Source organism: Trifolium pratense, linkage group LG6 (genome assembly GCF_020283565.1).
Source record: "Trifolium pratense cultivar HEN17-A07 linkage group LG6, ARS_RC_1.1, whole genome shotgun sequence".
Lineage (NCBI taxonomy): Eukaryota > Viridiplantae > Streptophyta > Magnoliopsida > Fabales > Fabaceae > Trifolium > Trifolium pratense.
In genome coordinates, this window is record NC_060064.1 from 20,724,732 (window position 1) to 20,743,345 (window position 18,614).

Sequence of the window (18,614 nt, forward strand, 5' to 3'; positions counted from 1 at the left end):
GATTTTCAAACATCTTAATTTTATACTATTACATTTGATATCTCAGATTCTTAGGTTCTCTGAGAACATCTATTCTTGAGAAAATTCATTAACCACTTAAACCTAATATTTTGGTTATTTTTTATACTTCAATCAACCATTTTAACATTATTTTTTGTATATTTTAATGCATTTTTTTTTAATTTGAATACTTTAACATGTGACATGACCCACTTGTCAAAATCTCTAAATAGATATCAAGTGTATTAACAATAAGGTGTAGTCTACTTTATTCCTTAATAATTTGAGAGTATTTATTTAACAAGTAATAAAAACAAGGCACGTAAAAGAATTTACATGTGTTACCCACAACTAACTTTTATTTCATATGTATATGATTTTATTCTTATTGTTGTGTAAATACTTCCAAATTCGTGACATTTATAGATATTCTACCCTACAACAAAAATGTGTGGGATATATATAGGTCTTTCACTACAAGGAACAAAGCTCAGCCATCTTGATTTTGTCCTTAAGTTAAGACAAAACACTGAATCAGATCTCAAAAAAATTGATAATAATACACTGCAATATAAATTTAGTACTTAGACTAGACATGATTAAATTTCAAAAATGATATATTTTTGCATTCCAATTTTCACATTAGATGTTGCCAAAATTGGCTTGTAAACACTTTCCCACATAGCATTGGCATGTTACGTAGCATTGGCAAAATGCGTTACGTAGCATTGGCATGTTTTTGGACCAGGATTTACTGCGGTCAAGAAATGCTTGTTTCTACTAAATGCTTGTTTATTAAATGAAGATGAAGACCCATTTAACCATGATATTGTTCTTCATTGTTTGAGTCATGTTCTTGCTTTAGAGTTAAAATGAATTTATTACGTGATATTTATATTTTAATTTGAAATGCAATGCGTGTTAAATAACTTCACATTTCAATTCGAGTCTTTCATATTTTACTAACATAGAGGAGGTTAAATGAAAGTCTTGGTACATGTAGATGTAGCACGTCTCAGCTCTGATCACTACTTCTGATATTCTTAAGGATGAATTTGGCACGGCTTTTTTTATTGCAGCAACAACAATGTTACCAATATATGTTAGATATTGGGCCTAGATTTGTGCAAGTCCAATATGAATGTGTTATATTCAAGTCCACTACTTATATAAGGTGCTTTGCCTATATAAGGGAGTGTGGTACACATTGGAAAGTAATGAGAATAACCTCCTTTGCTCTTACAATATAAGCATATCGTCCATTACTAGCATTCTTACCTTTGGTTGCTTTAGAGGGCTCACAATGATTTCTTTTTCATTAATAAAGCTTTTGATGCAAATTTAGTGTCCCCTCAAATAAAAATTCATATTTGTTGGTTATTCAAGGTGAAGTTTAAAGTTTTAATTGTGCTTTTAATTTTTGCTTTAGTAACCGTTACATTTTTTTTACTGAATTAAGAGTGTCTAAACATCAAGAAAAAGGATGGACATTCCAACTATGTTGGCACCCCCAACTCTCTCATCCCATGGCTATAGCAACCGTTACTTTATTTGGGTTGATAAGATGCGTAACTTTTTTCTATCTTTTATTTATTTTCTATGTACTAAATTTTATTTAACATCTAAATTGTGCATGCTTTGTGACAATTTAGAGTGTTGTTTTTAATATAAGTGGTTCTTTTATTCAATATTTTTTTTGGTTACAAAGTTCTTTGATTCAATTATCTATTTGGCTATATTTTTGGCTCTCTTTTTTGTTTATTTTTACCACCAGTTTAATCTGATTTGAGAGTCAGTTTTGGAATCCAGCTCTCTCTCAATCGTTCGAGAGAGAGAGACATTTCATTATTGCCGCCTTTCTTACTACTTTGACACAACCGTCTACGTAAAGGTCTGCACTCAAGAGAGATGCAGTCCCCATGTATGACATCTTCTTTACTTTAAAAGTAGGGGTAGGGAATTTCAAATCTCTAGTGGGCGAAGCGGAGATAAAAGTGTTTCTATAAAGCTAAAACGCAGTTGGGGGTCGAACCGTGATCTTTCCTACTAAGTCCGATGTCGATCACCACTGAATAACTAACGATTGGTTGAAATTTAATATATTTTTTGGTTTACGATGTTGGCAATGAAGATCAAACTTCGAAATATAATATAATTAAAAGAACTAAAAATATATTTTATTTTTTATTTTTTATTTTAAAAAAACATATCAAATAAGCTCAAAGAGGATTAATGTGTGTCACGAGAGAGGAAGTGTCAACCTTCAATCCCCGAAACTGCGATTGAGAGGGGTTGAAATCACTTGATGTAAGAAGTACTCCCGAACCAGATTAAATTGGTGATGAAAAAAAAAAATAAAAATCTTTCGATCTAACAGTTAATTTTATAAAATTCGTATTATTTATAATGTTATTCGAGACTTGTGCACCATGAACCACGTGATTCATACTTATGCACGTTATTCACTTGTGCACTTAGACTTTGCCCTGAAAGTAATCGCTACTGTAGCCGTGGTACTTCTGTGGTTTCTTGGTTGCTCCTTCCACCGTTGTCTTTAGTTCGTGAGAAGTTAAATTTATTCTTGACGCCAGGCTTTGTTTCAGTGAAGAAGGGCCTTCATTTTCAATCTTTTTGAGCCTTCAACGACGCATTGCTTCTCGGTACTGTGTAGTAGTGAATTCAGACCCAACTTCAAACTTTTCAGGTAACAAATTATGCCATACTTGTTAGTAAGTTAGGTTAATATAACTTTACATTAATTTATTGTCTCATCAGCGTTTTTTATTGGTCCTCGTGCTTCTATGCTTTGAGGAAGTTTAGAACTTCCAATATAAACTGTTTGCTTTTTCGTATGAGTGTTCAAATCCAAATTAAATCGGAAACTGCAAAAAACCGAATACTTTTGGATGTGTTCGGATGTCATTTTGTGAAAATCGTTGAATTGGAATTTGGATTTGTTGTGAATCCGAAGAAACCACACCAATAATCCTTTTAGTGTGTGAAGCAAACGAATAAGTAACCAAAACAAAATGGAATAAGCAATTAAACACAAAAGCTAAAACTATGAAAGCCATAAAGAACACGATGAATACCCAGTTCGGTTAAAACCAACCTACTCTGGGGGAGAGAGAGCTCTCCGTTCCACTATCGATAGAAAACTTGATTACAATGAGATTCAACAGAACGAGTGGGGCTTCCACGTGCTAAACAGGAAAGACATAAAAGGGTTAAACATGTCTGATTTATGGTACTCGGCCAAGCTAAACTGGGAAGACATGGTGACAAGAGGAACACGACTACAGGTTGAGAGAGTAGAAGAAAGCAGCAGCAACAACAGCAACATTGCTCCCAAAATCCAGCTTCCTTACAATTGGTTACTATCTACCAAAGATGATGTTGAGAATGAAGAAGCTAAGGGGAAAGAAATTAATCTCTTTAATCTAGGCTTTTAGACAAGCATTCTACAGCGAAATGCCACGCAGTATCTTCTCCGAGCCATGAGGTAATTATCCGTTAAAAGTATTAATAATAAATAAATTACCATTGTTAAGCATTCTTTACTATAATTGATAGTTCATAAAACATTATCAATGAAAGTGCATTCAGCATCGGTCAACCAAGTCTAAGAATTTCTCCGATGTTAATATATCGAGACATTTTTCATTATTTAATTATTGTTCTCTTCTGCCACTCCCTGCACATATGAAGATGTCAAATGGGAAATTGCATTGCAGATTTGTTAATTGAACATATTTGCATTTTTCCCGGCCGATTCACTTCGTGTCCATACATGATTTTTTTATCTTTGATTTAGATTGATATTCTAGCTCAAGTCTTTTCTTCCTGTTCATGCCTCAACTTTCACAGCTAAAAACCACTGGTTTAATTTATATGGACTGAAGTATGTCAAATGGTGCTACATGGACAAAAGCAATACAGTGCAGCGGGTTGAGAAGCTCGAAAGTGTTTAATACAATAATAAAAATGTGTGAACATTTCATGCTTCCATTTCCAAGTGTTTATGTTTCTATGCCTTTTTTGTGTGTTTTGGAATCATTCTGTACTTGGTCATGCTTAAATTAAGAATTCCTATGTCTATTATGCAAGCCAAGGAAAAATACAAATTCAATTTATTGCATGTTGGTGGATCATAGTGGCATCAACGATTTTCAATTTTTCTAAATTTTTCTGTGGATGATCTATATGATATAAATTTTCAATCCAACGGTGGATTTTGTAAAATGTTATTCATGACTGGTCCACCATGAGAACAGTGGATTAGAATTTACCCTAAATTAAACACTAAACTAATAAAATGTAGTTAAAAACTTAATTAAAAAGACTCTAAAAATAGTGACCGATGAGAACTCATCAGTACTTAACCACCCGTTCTCATCTACTTGCACCTCTTTTATTTAATTGTTGTTCAAAACGTTTTCAAAACAAACAAAACGGATACAAAACACTTTTATTTATTTAATTGTCTAAATTCTTAAGTGAAACTAGTAGCTTTGGCACGAACTCATTCTAAATACTAGAGTGTGAATTATTACTCGACGATAGACTGATCCACTTGCCAGACTGCAGTCACCTATCTATTTATAAGATAATAACCCTAGCCATACCACCATCATGTACACTAGAGATTGTGCCTACACTTGTTTCTACACAAATCAAAATTAGTGTCTAAAACTCATTATTCTTGATTACAATTATCGAGCCTAAATATTATCAAATGAATCAAAGCAACATCAACCCATTTTTCGAACTTGAGAGGGGATCAAATATTCTTCACGTCGACATTGTTCGAAAATAACAATGACCATATTAGGGAGCTTTAGATCAGTGACAATTTTTTACATGTTGTATGTTACTTCAAATTGTATTTGAAGTTCTGTTGAATTTATCACATGATCAATGTAATGTGAAGTTCTATGTACCAACATTAACAATGAATTTTAGTTAGTTGTATGTCCTCTAATTAGTAATTTGTAATGTATGTCAGTTGAACAAATTCACCCTTAATTGGTATTCAAGTTGTATGTCCTATATTTTGTATCAGTTTTATGATGCATTTACATTGTTACAAAACCTTACCTATGATGGTTTGGGTAATATGTTGGCTGCTTGATTTCAAATTTCATACTTATCTAAGTTATGCATCTGTTTTGCCACTATATAACAATTATTATGAATCTAAATCTAAGTTGATTTCAAAATTCATACTTATCTTTGTTCTATTAGTATTCCAATGCTTCAATCAATACAATTATATTCAAATGTCATTGATAAGTTACATCATCTATTACTTCATTGATAAAATATTATTGACATCTTTTGTACATTTGACTTATGTACTATCTATTGATATGTTTCAGCAAATTAAAAATAAGTTGTCGAACAATTATATTTAATTAGATTGTATATTCAATTTTTTTTTTTGTTAATCTGGTATCCCAAAGTGTGACTAACAAAAATTAACGGCGTACGTTACTACCCGTGCGAATGCAGGGGTCTGTTACTAGTTCTAACATAAAAACCAACGGTAACACGATGATCTGTATTTATTTATTTATTACTATTATAATTTAAAAATAAAGTTTGGACAAAATTGGATCCAATGTATGTGAGGATGCTGCAAAGTTCCACCTGTCATGTATACATCGTTAGATAAAGAAATAGGAGTATATACTAGTTTTGTTTTGTTTTGTTGTTTGACTCTGTTTCGTGGGTGCTTCCAGTTTGGTTGTGAGAAAGTTCGTGGGTGCTTTTGGAACAAAGACTTTTGAAAGGGAGGAAGATCACACACTCCTCGCCTTCTCCAACTTAGGAACTCATAGAAGATGGACTCAAACTCATCGTCAACAAATTCTGGTACAACTTATCCCATCTATTTTTTTAATTGGGTAATCTTTGTTTTAGGGTATGTATTGGGATAAATAAAGTTCCATTTCATAAAGAGTTTAATGTTTGAATTTTTGTATAAAAGAATACAAGTCAGTTTTGTAAAAACCAAAAATATGTTTAGATTGATGGTATATAGTATTAGTAGAATGAAATTGAATAGTCTAATTAAATTTTGGGTTAAATAACATTTTAATCCTTATAAATATATCAAATTTTGTTTTTAATTTTTATAAAAATTTCAATAAATTTTGGTCCCTCAAATACTTTATGTATGATCCTACTTTTAATTAACTCTTTTTTTTGGTTACATACTTTTAATTAACTCTTGTGCTCTTACATGTTTTTTAATGATTTTTTGTATTTATTTTATAATATTATAAGAATTTTTTCTGGGAGAGGGATATTACGGGAATTTTAAAGGAACATGGGGTATATTTTGGGAAAAAAATCTTAACTCTGATTTCAATCTCTATTTTTTTCCCTCTCCGGTAAACTTTAGTATTCGCAAAATTTTCCTTTCTCTCATTGTTCACCTTTATATATATGCCATATCAGTTCGGTTTATTTATTTATTTACCTTATGCCTATGCTATGTTGCTCGAGGTACTATATACAATACATATAATCTGGTTTGGTATTTATATGTGGTACCACAACTAACTTGTAACCAACTTTTATCCATATAAGTACTTTGTATGTGATACCCACAAATAATTTATAGCCAACGTTTGCAAATTGGTCCTTTAATTTTTTGAAAATTGCAAATTGGTCCCTATTTTTCAAATTTAACCCAAAACTTTCCAAATTTATAAAAGTGGCCCAAAATATTCAAAATAAAGTAATTCAAATACAATCATTTGAATGAGTGAAAAATTCAAAACCTCTAAAATTTCTAATTACTCCATCCAAACACACCCCAAATCCAGATATTTATCTTGAGTGTTGATTCTTTCCACACTAGGTGATGAAATTATTGCTGGACACGTGAAGAGATAATTTGGCAAGGACAAGGAGGAATGGGTGGAGATTAAGAGTCACTGACCCACACCACACCCTTAGTTTTCCTTCTTGGAGGCTGGAGCCTTGAGTCAGTCAGTATATTAATAGCTCATTTGTCTTCCTTCAACGGCACAAGCTTCTCATTCTCGGCACTGTGTATATCCAACTTCAATATTATTTTCAGGTAACAAGTTTTTATTTATTTATGGTCTTCCTTCCACTACACATAATGTTGTTTGGCATTTTTAATTATTAATTAGATGCATTTTCATATCATATATGACAGATATGTCTGCCTCTTGCTCGTCCTTTCAACCATCTTCCGATCCTAACCTATTGGATTTGGGTTCTTGCAGTATCCGAAGTAATAGATATAGATATGATGTATTTATCAGTTTTAGAGGTTCTGACACTCGCAATGGCTTTGTCGGCCATCTCTACGGTCATCTAGTTAGAAAAGGTCTTATCGTTTTCAAAGATGACATAGAACTTCGGAGAGGAGAATATATTGCACCCCAACTTTTGCAAGCAATTAAAGATTCACGAGTTTCTATTGTTGTCTTCTCGAAAGATTATGCTTCCTCAACTTGGTGTTTGGATGAAATGACTGCCATTGATGAATGCCGTGCTGAACTAAGACAGACTGTTTTCCCTATTTTCTATGATGTTGATCCATCTCATGTCCGAAAACAAAATGGAGTGTATGAGAATGCCTTTGTTGTACACACTGAGTCATTCAAACATGAGCCACACAGAGTTGATGGGTGGAAGAAAGCTATGACCTATTTGGCTGGATTAGGTGGCACAGATGTCAGGAATAAGTAAGTATAATAAAGCATGCTCTCTTGTTGTTATACAATTTTCACAAGCAATTTATACTCCCTCCGTTACTTTTAAGTGTCGTTATAGATCACTGCACATATGTCAATGCACAACTTTGATAACTAATATTTTTAATTATCCGTTATAGAAAATTATGAAAATTTTATATTTTGAAAATACTCGTCGAGACAAATTGAACAACATCTTATATGCTAATATTTATTTTTATATATTAATAAAAAATTACGATCAAGGTAGATTATATGAATAATGCGCACGATTCTCAAACGACACTTTAAAATGAACAGAGGGAGTATATCTTAACAAATATTTCTACATGCTTTTTTTCTTGTTTTCCTCCCCGGTAAATTAGTAATCCCATTTTCCCCCACTCTTTCAGGCCAGAATTTGATATGATTGAAACAATTGTTCAGGATGTAACAAACACATTGAATCCGAAATTGTCAGGGTGTTATGATCATCTTATTGGAGTAAGACCTCGTGTCGAAGCATTAGAAAGACTTTTAAACTTAAAGTCAGAGGACAATGCTTTTCGGGTTTTAGGAATACGGGGGATGGATGGCATAGGAAAAACAACTCTTGCAAATGTCTTGTATGATACAATCGCATATCAATTTAGTGCTTGTTGTTTTATTGAGAATCTTAGCACAATTTATAGGGATGGCGATGCTATTGCTGTCAAGAAACAAATTCTTCATCAAACTTTGAAAGAAAAAAATCTGGATGCATACAATCTCTCTGAAATATCTAAAATTTTAAAAAATAGGCTATATAACATGAAGGTCCTCATAGTTCTTGACGATGTTGATCAATTTGAGCAACTAGATGAATTGCACATAGATCCCAAATTACTACATCCTGGAAGTAGAATAATCATAACCACTAGAGATGTGCATATTCTTGAATTGTATGGAGCGAATATAATTCATGAGGTTGAATTGATGAATGATTATGATGCTCGGGAACTTCTATGTAGAAAAGCCTTCAAAAATGGTAATTCAAGCAATGATTATGCAGAACTTATTTCTAATGTACTAAGATACGCTCAAGGTCTTCCATTAGCAATTAAAGTAATGGGTTCTTTCTTGTATAATAAAAATACCACCCAATGGAAAGATACCTTGAAAGGATTAGAGAAGAATCCGAATAGTGAAATTCTGAAAGTTCTCAGGTCAAGTTTCAAGAGACTTGAGAGAAGAGAGAAAGAAATATTTTTGCATATTGCTTGTTTCTTTGATGGGGAGAGGGAGGATTATGTGAGGCGAGTTCTAGATGCTTTTGGATTGCAACATGATATTGGAATTTCACTAATTGCTAAGAAATCATTCATAACCATTCAAAATAAGAAAATTTATATGCATAAAATGTTTCAAGAGTTGGGGAAAAAAATTATTCGGGAACAACATCCTAATGAGCCAAGACTATGGAGTAGATTGTGGCTTTATTGTGATCTCCATGATGCGATTATAAAATCGGTAATATCTCTATCTATAGATTCTATGTTTTCCATTTCCATTATTTATTGGTATTTGGTACCTAATTCGTATATGAATTTCGATCCTCGATCGGCTGCAAAAATCCCTGCAACTATCTCTACTACACTATTACAACCGTTAGATTAGTTTAACAGTAGAGATATAGGAGTAATGCTCTGCACCGTTTCACTCTCAATTTATTTTTATTTTATAGAGCTTTCATTTTCAACTACACAAGATAGATTAGTCAAAAAAAAAAAAAAAACTACACAAGATAGATTCTTGGTGGTGACTACTTTGATTTTTGAGCTCTAATGGCCATGCTTCCATTTTCCCCTCTGTGTATATTTTGAGTTTGATTGTGTTGATTGGGATATATATAAAATTGGATTATTTTTTCTCCAATTTGTAGATTATCTTGTTAATCATTGAGATTTATTTGATTCTATTGTGTTGATATGTTGTTCCTATTGCTGGCAAATAAGTGTGGACGAAGCAATGGTATCCGGATGTTACCATATTGTTGTTCCTACCTTCATTGCTGTGTTTACCCTTATTGAATTGAGCCATTGAATTATGGTACCCTATTATTTATGGTACCTAGTGGCTAGAAGGTGTAGACCTTACTTTAGCTCTTGTATTCTTTTCTTTGGTAGATAGACAAAAGGACAAAGCTATTATAAACTCATACATACTAGTGGGAGCATCGGGGTTCGAACCCCGATCATGACATCTGGCTTAACAATTTCAGAATTTTTTGTCAGTTGAGCTAGAACTTGTGGGCATATCTATTCTTCTGTTGTTTTAAGTACTTAAGACCGAGTATTTTAATAATATTTGCAGTTTTAAAAAAGTAAATAAAGTTGTGTCAAAAAAAAAAGTTGTGCTTATTTTTAAATTTTCAGGAAGCAATATGTGCTAAAGCCATAATTCTAAATCAAAAGGAGGATGTTAGCAAATTCAAACAGTTGAGGGATGAAGATTTAGCAAAAATGAAGAACTTGAAAGTGCTCATATTAAATCATACAAAATTTTCAGGAAGCTCCAAATTTCTTTCCAATTCCCTACGCTATCTTTTGTGGAATGGTTGTCCTATGGCGTATTTGCCATCAAATTTTCAACCATATAACCTTGTAGAATTGAATATGCCTAATGGTAGCATTGTACAACTATGGGAAGACATCCAGGTATTTCTCTAATTATTGTATTTTTCATATTTCCCCTCTGGACTGCAAAAAAACATTTCCCCTCAAAAAACAATTGAAAAGTTAAATGTAGCAGCATATTAGATGATTTTTAGATTAAAATACCTTTGGTGTTTATTTCTTGCTGCCCAGGAACTCCCCTTTTTGAAAAGGATGGATATCAGCAACTCCAAAAATCTAAAGGTCACTCCAAGGTTTGAAGGGATGCAATATCTCGAGAGGCTAGATCTTACAGGATGCATAAATTTGTCGGAGGTGCATCCATCAATTGGACTTCTGGAAAAACTTGAATTCTTGAGTTTGCAGAACTGTACTAGTCTAGTTAACCTTGATTTTGGAAATGCAGCTAGATTATGGTCTTTAAAAGTTTTGCGTCTCTCTGATTGCAAGAAACTTGAAAACACTCCGAATTTCAGTGGATTGATTTTTCTACAATATCTTGATATGGGCCGATGTGCAAGTATATCCACGATTCATGAATCTATCGGGACTCTTGAAAACCTCAGATTCATAAGTTTGAGAGACTGCACAGATCTTGTTGAAATACCTGCACAATTATTGAGATCTCTTACAACTCTAGATCTTTGTGGATGCTCTAAATTCAATAAGCTGTCATTGAGACATATTTCCACTTCTCAATCTCTGCAATCTTTGATTTTTCTAGACTTAAGTTTTTGCAATATTGTTAAAGTACCTGATGCTATTGGAGAATTTAGGTGTTTAGAAAGACTAAATCTTCAGGGAAATAACTTTACTGAACTACCCTCCACTTTCGGTGGACTTGACAATCTATCATATTTAAACTTGTCTCATTGTCATAAGCTTCAAAGTTTGTCTTATCTCCTACCAGCAAGATCTAGTTCAGTGGGAAGATATTTTAAAACAACACCTGGAACCCGTAATCATAGATCAGGATTATATATTTTTGATTCTCCCAATTACAAGAAGCATGTATCCTTCTATGACTACGAATATTATTTCGGTTGGTTATTCACTCGCTGGGTAAAAAGACTAGTTATGGTACGTAATACTCTGCCTAGTACCTTTCCTCGCTTTCATTCTTTCTCTATTTCAATTGCTTGCATGTGTTTTTGCTGCTGTTATATCATGATGAGACTCTACAATCCAATATTGTTCCATTGACATATTGAATTGTGGATAGTGCTATGGTGAACCATTATCACAAGTGGTCCACCGTGAACCAGTGCTTAAAATTACGAGAAATTTTAACGACTGTCGATAAAGTTTCATACAGATTACATTTTTATTTTTCGTTGTTTTAGTTAAACTGGTATCAATTAAGTCATTATTTTAACCGTAAAAATGAGGATGATCATTAACTTGTATTTTCAAACAACAATATATATCGTCGTTAAAATTTAAAATATTTTTTAAGAACGATCCACAATGGACCACTTGAAGTGGTTCATATTAGAATTTACCATTGGATTGTGTGTTAAATCACAATAATTGACATATTTAAATTTGTCAATAAGTTGTGATTTAACTCTCCCATCTCTCATAATAAAACCCCAACTTGGTTTTTTCTAATTAACCCTCACATAAATTGAGGATAGGTGCCCTATGATGATGTGGCACCAATGAAATTCATCTACATTTATTTAAGTCAAACATAATTAATTTTTTACCATAAATTATTTTGACTACTTTTATTTTTAATTAATTATATTTTATGTATTATATTCTATGAATTTATATTTTGGACCTAATTACTTTTGATTTGTTTGCTTCTTCTTCAAATTGTATTACGTCTCAAACAACTTTCTTCTTCGCGTAAAAAAAAAAAATTTCTTCTTATTGTCAAAAAACTTTCTTCTTCTTCTTAATGCTTTCAATCTCTGCCGCAGCCTCCACCACCGTCATGTTAGCATTCTACGGCTCCTCCACTTTTGTGTTATCCGATGTCAATCTTTACTGCAGCCTTCGCCACCGATCTACCGGATTTCTTCAAGATTCTAAAACTTGTGATTTTCAATTTCTTAGATGTTATGTTTTTTAGCGTATTTTTTCCTTTTTTTTTTTCCTTATTTTTTCCTGTTATGTCATAGAATGTGATTCCTATTCATCGTCATTTTGTTTTTGTTTTCTTTGGTTGTTCATATCGGGAAAAAATTGAAAACAAAATAGTTTAGAGAAGACAAAACGAAATTAGGAGAAAATTAGGAAGACGAACTAATTCTTGAACTTGTTTAGAAGTAAAAATATAAATAGTTCATCTGAACTAAAAGAAAGGTCGGACCATTGTCGGAAAACATACACACGGGAGCTCGCCCGATCACAAGTGCGGTCTACCTGAAATTTATCCGATCAAAATGAAAAGGTTCGACTATTATAAGAAGACGAACTAACTCTTGAACTTGTTTAGGGTTTAGGGTTTAACTATTGATCACAAGTAAAAATATAAATAGTTCATATGAACTAAAAGAAAGGTCGGACCATTGTCGCAAACCTAAACCTAATTACTTAACCTAATTTTTTTCCCCTCTTTTTTTCTAAGATCGACATCATGTCAACCAACGTTAATCTATGCAATGATTTAAAGAGATTGAAAAAATAAATACTATATACTCCCTCTGTTTCAAATTACTTGTCGTTTTAGAAAAAAATAAAATTAAGAAAATGTATTTTAGCACTTAATTTCCTATTATACCTTATTTTAATTCACCAATAAGCTTAATTTGTTTTTTTCCATGCATTTTATCTTTCCAATAAATTTAATATGTTATGTACCAATTTTTTTAAAAAACAAACATTTTTTTTTTGAAAACTTAAAAAAACAAACTTTAATTTTCCAAATATATAAATCTTTTACCGTTTCGACTACTCCTAAATATTTGGAATTTACATGAGTGACTTAGATAGTTAACAATTTTTTTTTCTTAAACGACAAGTAATTTGAAACGGAGGGAGTATTTACACCGGAATAGCATAAATTATTTGATTTGATTTTTTTTGAAGCATTATTTGACTTCATTTAATAAATGTACAAGTGGAATTGTATATTTAAATTAGAGATATTAGTTTTTTTTTCTTTGTTGTTTTTGTTCTCTTATTATTTTTATTTAAACTAACATTGATATATATTTATTTTTTCGAGCCTACAACAATGATTTTTTTTTTTTACTAATAACATTGATATTTTAGAATGAATATATAATGTTTAGAAACAAGCATTCAATGATCAAATTAATTCTAATTATATTTACACATAGTCTAAAATATAATTAAAGAAAACTAGTAACATAAAATATAATTAATTGAAAATAAAAGAAGTCAAAATAATTTATGGTAAAAAATTAATTATGGTTGACTTAAATACACGCGGATAAATTTCATTGGTGCCACATCAGCATAGGGCAACTATCCTCAATTTATGTGAGGGTAGAGAAGTAGTCACCTAAAAACTTCTCTCACTTGATATATTCCTTATATATAAAATGGACCCGACCAAAAAATAAAACAAAATGGAGTATTTAAATATGGTGAACACTACATACACATATTATGTGGATATGTACAGATACACCGCTTAGGTCGATGATTGTGATACACAAACATAGCCATACCTTGCAAGGATATACAAACATATCTCTAGTACTAACATGCCTTTGTATGTATGTTATCTTCTTTTTTTTATCCAGAAACCTCTTCACTTTCGATGTGGCTTTGACATTGTTCTTCCTTTGCATGGAGATCATACCACTGATTGTGATGTAAATCTTGCCATTCCAAGGTATTTCCGTCACCGGTATAATGGGAGTTCAATAGCAAGGATGACTGTTCCTGTTCTGGATGTCGACTGGCTCGGCTTTCTCTTTTATGTGACATTTGATTTAAATAATCATAATCAGCAATCGTCATCTTCACAACTGCCACATCCATTTTATCTTTCTTTTGAGAGTGAATTCAAAGAAGAACGATTTGATATGGCACTTAATTTGGAACTAAACAAGGTTGATGGAGAACATTACATTTGGATGATCTATATATCTCAGGAACATTGTCATTTTGTAAAAACAGGAGCACACATCACATTTAAAGCCCGCCAAGGTTTGATTATCAAGGAATGGGGGTTGCGTCTCATAACCAAGAAAGACACACAGGGCTCAATGATGGAAATGAGTGTACCAGTACATCTTCCTTTAGAGAATGTGAAAGTAAAACAAAGAAGCGACAGCAGTAGCTTTGAGCCCAAAATCCAACTTCCTTACAATTGGTTTGTTTCTGACAAAGATGAAGCCAATGGAAAAGAAACCGATCTCTTTAATCTTGGCCTTTCAACCGAAATACCACAGTGAAAAACACAATATATTCTCCAGACCTGAGGTAATTATCTTCTTAAATGTGATACCATGACACAATATTAATTGAAATTATTTACCATTGTTAATTACTAGTCATCAACTAATTTACTTTTTTGGCAGCAAATAACATCAACTACTTTAATTAATGATTATTATTATTATTTTAATGAGACCAACTTAGGTAAACCATGTATATCAAAGAAATGATCTCTTCAGTTAATAATATGTTGAGACATGCATGGTTCATGATTTTATACTTGTTCCAATTAATTTGGCTTCTCTATGTACATATGAATTTAAAATTACATCGCAGATTTTCTAGCTTGCATCTTCTGTATGTATTTTCACATGGATCCATAATTGTTGATGCACTTTGTATGCAGATGTATGGTGTCTGATCTTTGCTTTGGCATCTATAACCACTAGCTCAATCTATAAGGACTCAAGTTTGCGGAATAGTACTACACAGACAAAAACAATCGGGTGCTGGGAGTTGGGAACATGATGAAGTGTTTTAATATAACAATGTGTTTAGCTTTCCGAATTTTAGTATTAATGTTGTGAGAGTGCTTCTAATTATTTGAAGTTTTGTCTGTTAATTAGTCCGGCTTCACTTGTCCCCTGCTTTTCGGTTGATCTCATTTTCTCAACAAGTTTATGTTTTTATAAGTACCACATGGCTCGCTAATGTGCATGTCAACTGACTTATTGTCGAGTGCAAATCACTCTTTGACTCATCAGCTTATCAACAAAAAAAAACTCTTTGGCTCATCATCTTCTCTGTTTCAATATTCTGCTGTGAGAGAATAGAACCTTTGATTGAAGGTTAATGTTCCAACTTCCAACATTTACAAAAGATGGTGTCTAGTGAAACAACTTTAATTGCTGAAATGGATAGATGCAAGTATAGGGAATAGCACTCGCAGGGCAATCTCTCTTTTGACCCGGTCTGGTAGGGTGTAATCAATTTTGTTTGAACTGATTTTTAGTTAAAAAATGTTTAAATCGGTGAAATGTTCATTGGTTCGGTTTGGCTTAATTTTTAGTGTTTTTATAAATAAAACCAAACCAACCAGTTTGGTTCGATTCGGTGGTTGATCAATTTATAATGATTCTTTTTTCCAAATAATATATTTATTATGTGTAGATCATCTAGTTAGATGATGCTAAAAATTGTCCTAGGGGAGTGATTTGGTGGTTCCTAGGGGCAGGAAGTTTTCAATAAGTAAAATCTAGCTAAAAATCTAGTCCTTACTCGAAGGGGCAATCATTGGTTGATTCAGTGGTGATTGACGTTGAACTTGGTAGGAAGAACCATAATTCGATCCCCGCATCTGCGATCGGGAGGGGGCAGAAACCATTTGATGTCAAAATTGACATCCGGACCAGATTAGGTTTTTTCTAAACCACCCATTTATAATTTAACAGTATTTATCCATTAATCAATGAGACAAAACTATATAATAAGATTTGTATGCGATATTCACAACTAACTTGTAATCGAAGGATAAATAATTATGAATAGTAGAGTAGATCTAACGAGATAATTACTCTATTCGTCCCATGATATAAGCAAAAAAAATAATTTCACACTTATTAAGAAAAGTGAAATATGATAATTTGAAATATGATTTTTTGTGTTTTCTTTGAAATAAGTTTCATGAAAATATGTAAAAAGAATTTTTATTGATTATTAATTATGAGAAAAAGGTGTTTCTATAAAGCTAAATCGCAGTTGGGGGTCGAACCGTGATCTTTCCTACTAAGTTCGATGTCAATCACCGCTGAATAACTAACGATTGGTTGAAATTTAATATATTTTTTGGTTTACGATGTTGGCAATGAAGATCGAACTTAGAAATTTAATATAATTAAAAGAACTAAAAATATATTTTATTTTCTATTTTAAAAAAGCATATCAAATAAGCTCACGGAGGATTAATGTGTGTGACGATAGAGGAAATGTCAACCTTCAATCCTCACAACTGCGATTGAGAGGGGTTGAAATCACTTGATGTAAGAACATACTCCTGAACCAGATTAAATTGGTGATGAAAAAAATAAATACAAACAAAGAACAACGAAGTCTAAAAGTAGGTTTTGTCTAACATGCACAAGTGCACCATATGGTGTATGATGCACAAGTTTGCAATTACATTATAACGAATACGAATTTTACAAAATCCACCGATGGATTGAAAGTTTATATCATATAGATCATCCATAGAAATTTTTAGAAAAATTAAAAATAATTTGATATGTTATTGAGACTCATCAAAGTTAACGGTATTAAATAAAAACTCATAAACCATAAATTTCTATAGATGATCTATGTTATATAATCTTTCGATCTAACAATTGATTTTATAAAATTCGTATTATTTATAATGTTATTCGAGACTTGTGCATCATGAAACATGTGATTCACTTATGCACGTTATTCACTTGTGCACTTAGACTTTGCCTCGAAAGTAATCGCTACTGTAGCCGTAGTACTTCCGTGGTTTCTTGGTTGCTCCTTCCACTGTTGTGTGACAGGAATTAAATATCAATTAATAGTTTATTTTAAATAATAGTTTATTTTATGTCATTTTACATTTTTATTCATTAGGGTTGTATTTAAAGACCTTGAGCCTCATTTGATAATCAATCAATGAATGAACAAATTATCTTCTTCTTTAAAAACAACTCTTAATTTATCTTTACATTTCTCATTTGTACCGAATTCTATTCATTAGAATTCCTACTTTGTGATTTGATTCTATCGGTTTCGTCCCTAGAATCTATTTATCCGTTACATGTTGTCTTTAGTTCGTGAGAAGTTAAATTTATTCTTGACGCCAGGCTTTATTTCAGTGAAGAAGGGCCTTCATTTTCAATCTTTTTGAGCCTTCAACGACGCAATATTGCTTCTCGGTACTGTGTAGTAGTGAATTCAGACCCAACTTCAAACTTTTAAGGTAACAAATTATGCCATACTTGTTAGTAAGTTAGGTTAATATAACTTTACATTAATTTATTGTCTCATCAGCGTTTTTTATTGGTTCTCGTGCTTCTATGCTTTGAGGAAGTTTAGAACTTCCAATATAAACTGGTTACCACCTAGAGAACATGATCATGCCATAGTGTTACAACCAGATGCAGTCATCCCTAACTTGAGACCTTACAAGTATCCTTTTTACCAGAAGAATGAAATTGAGAAGATGGTAAAAGAAATGCTACAGGCAGGAATCATCCGACATAGTACAAGTCCTTTTTCAAGTCCTATCTTGTTAGTAAAAAAGAAAGATGGGGGTGGAGGTTTTGTACTGACTACAGGGCTCTTAATAAGGTAACAGTGGCTAATAAATTTCCTATTCCTATCATTGAAGAGTTATTAGATGAATTAGGAGGAGCTATCATATTTTCTAAGTTGGATTTAAAATCTGGTTACCACCAAATTAGAATGAAAGAATCAGATATAGCAAAGACTGCATTTAGGACCCATGAGGGTCACTATGAATACTTAGTCATGCCTTTTGGTTTGACCAATGCTCCATCTACATTTCAAGCATTGATGAATGAGGTTTTAAGACCTTACTTGAGAAAGTTTGTATGAGTGTTCAAATCCTAATTAAAATCGGAAACTGCAAAAAACTGAATATTTTTGGATGTGTTCGGATGTCATTTTGTGAAAATCGTTGAATTGGAATTTGGATTTGTTGTGAATCCGAAGAAACCACACCAATAATCCTTTTTAGTGTGTTATTCATGACTGGTCCACCATGAGAACAATAGATTAGAATTTACCCTAAATTAAACACTAAACTAATAAAATTTAGTTAAAAACTTAATTAAAAAGACTCTAAAAATAGTGACCG

General features: G+C 32.2%; 1 protein-coding gene across 4 annotated transcripts; it reads left to right on the plus strand.

The window, feature by feature from the left end:
* Positions 1 to 2,735: 2,735 nt before the first annotated feature.
* LOC123893059 (disease resistance protein RUN1-like) lies at positions 2,736 to 15,353 on the plus strand. 4 transcript variants are annotated; one of them, XM_045942981.1, is made up of 9 exons: positions 2,740 to 3,502; positions 5,742 to 5,874; positions 6,869 to 7,090; positions 7,193 to 7,727; positions 8,129 to 9,224; positions 10,130 to 10,411; positions 10,562 to 11,449; positions 14,092 to 14,776; positions 15,138 to 15,353. In XM_045942981.1, exons 4-8 carry the CDS (start codon positions 7,195 to 7,197, stop codon positions 14,746 to 14,748), a joined length of 3,456 nt encoding a protein of 1,151 aa, XP_045798937.1. In that variant the 5' UTR covers positions 2,740 to 3,502; positions 5,742 to 5,874; positions 6,869 to 7,090; positions 7,193 to 7,194; the 3' UTR covers positions 14,749 to 14,776; positions 15,138 to 15,353. The 4 variants fall into 4 exon arrangements, with proteins under 4 accessions (XP_045798939.1, XP_045798938.1, XP_045798936.1 ...); XM_045942980.1 differs by lacking the exon at positions 6,869 to 7,090 and having other exon boundaries at positions 2,739 to 3,502; XM_045942983.1 differs by lacking the exons at positions 6,869 to 7,090; positions 15,138 to 15,353 and having other exon boundaries at positions 2,736 to 3,502; positions 14,184 to 14,347.
* The last annotated feature ends 3,261 nt before the right edge of the window (positions 15,354 to 18,614 follow it).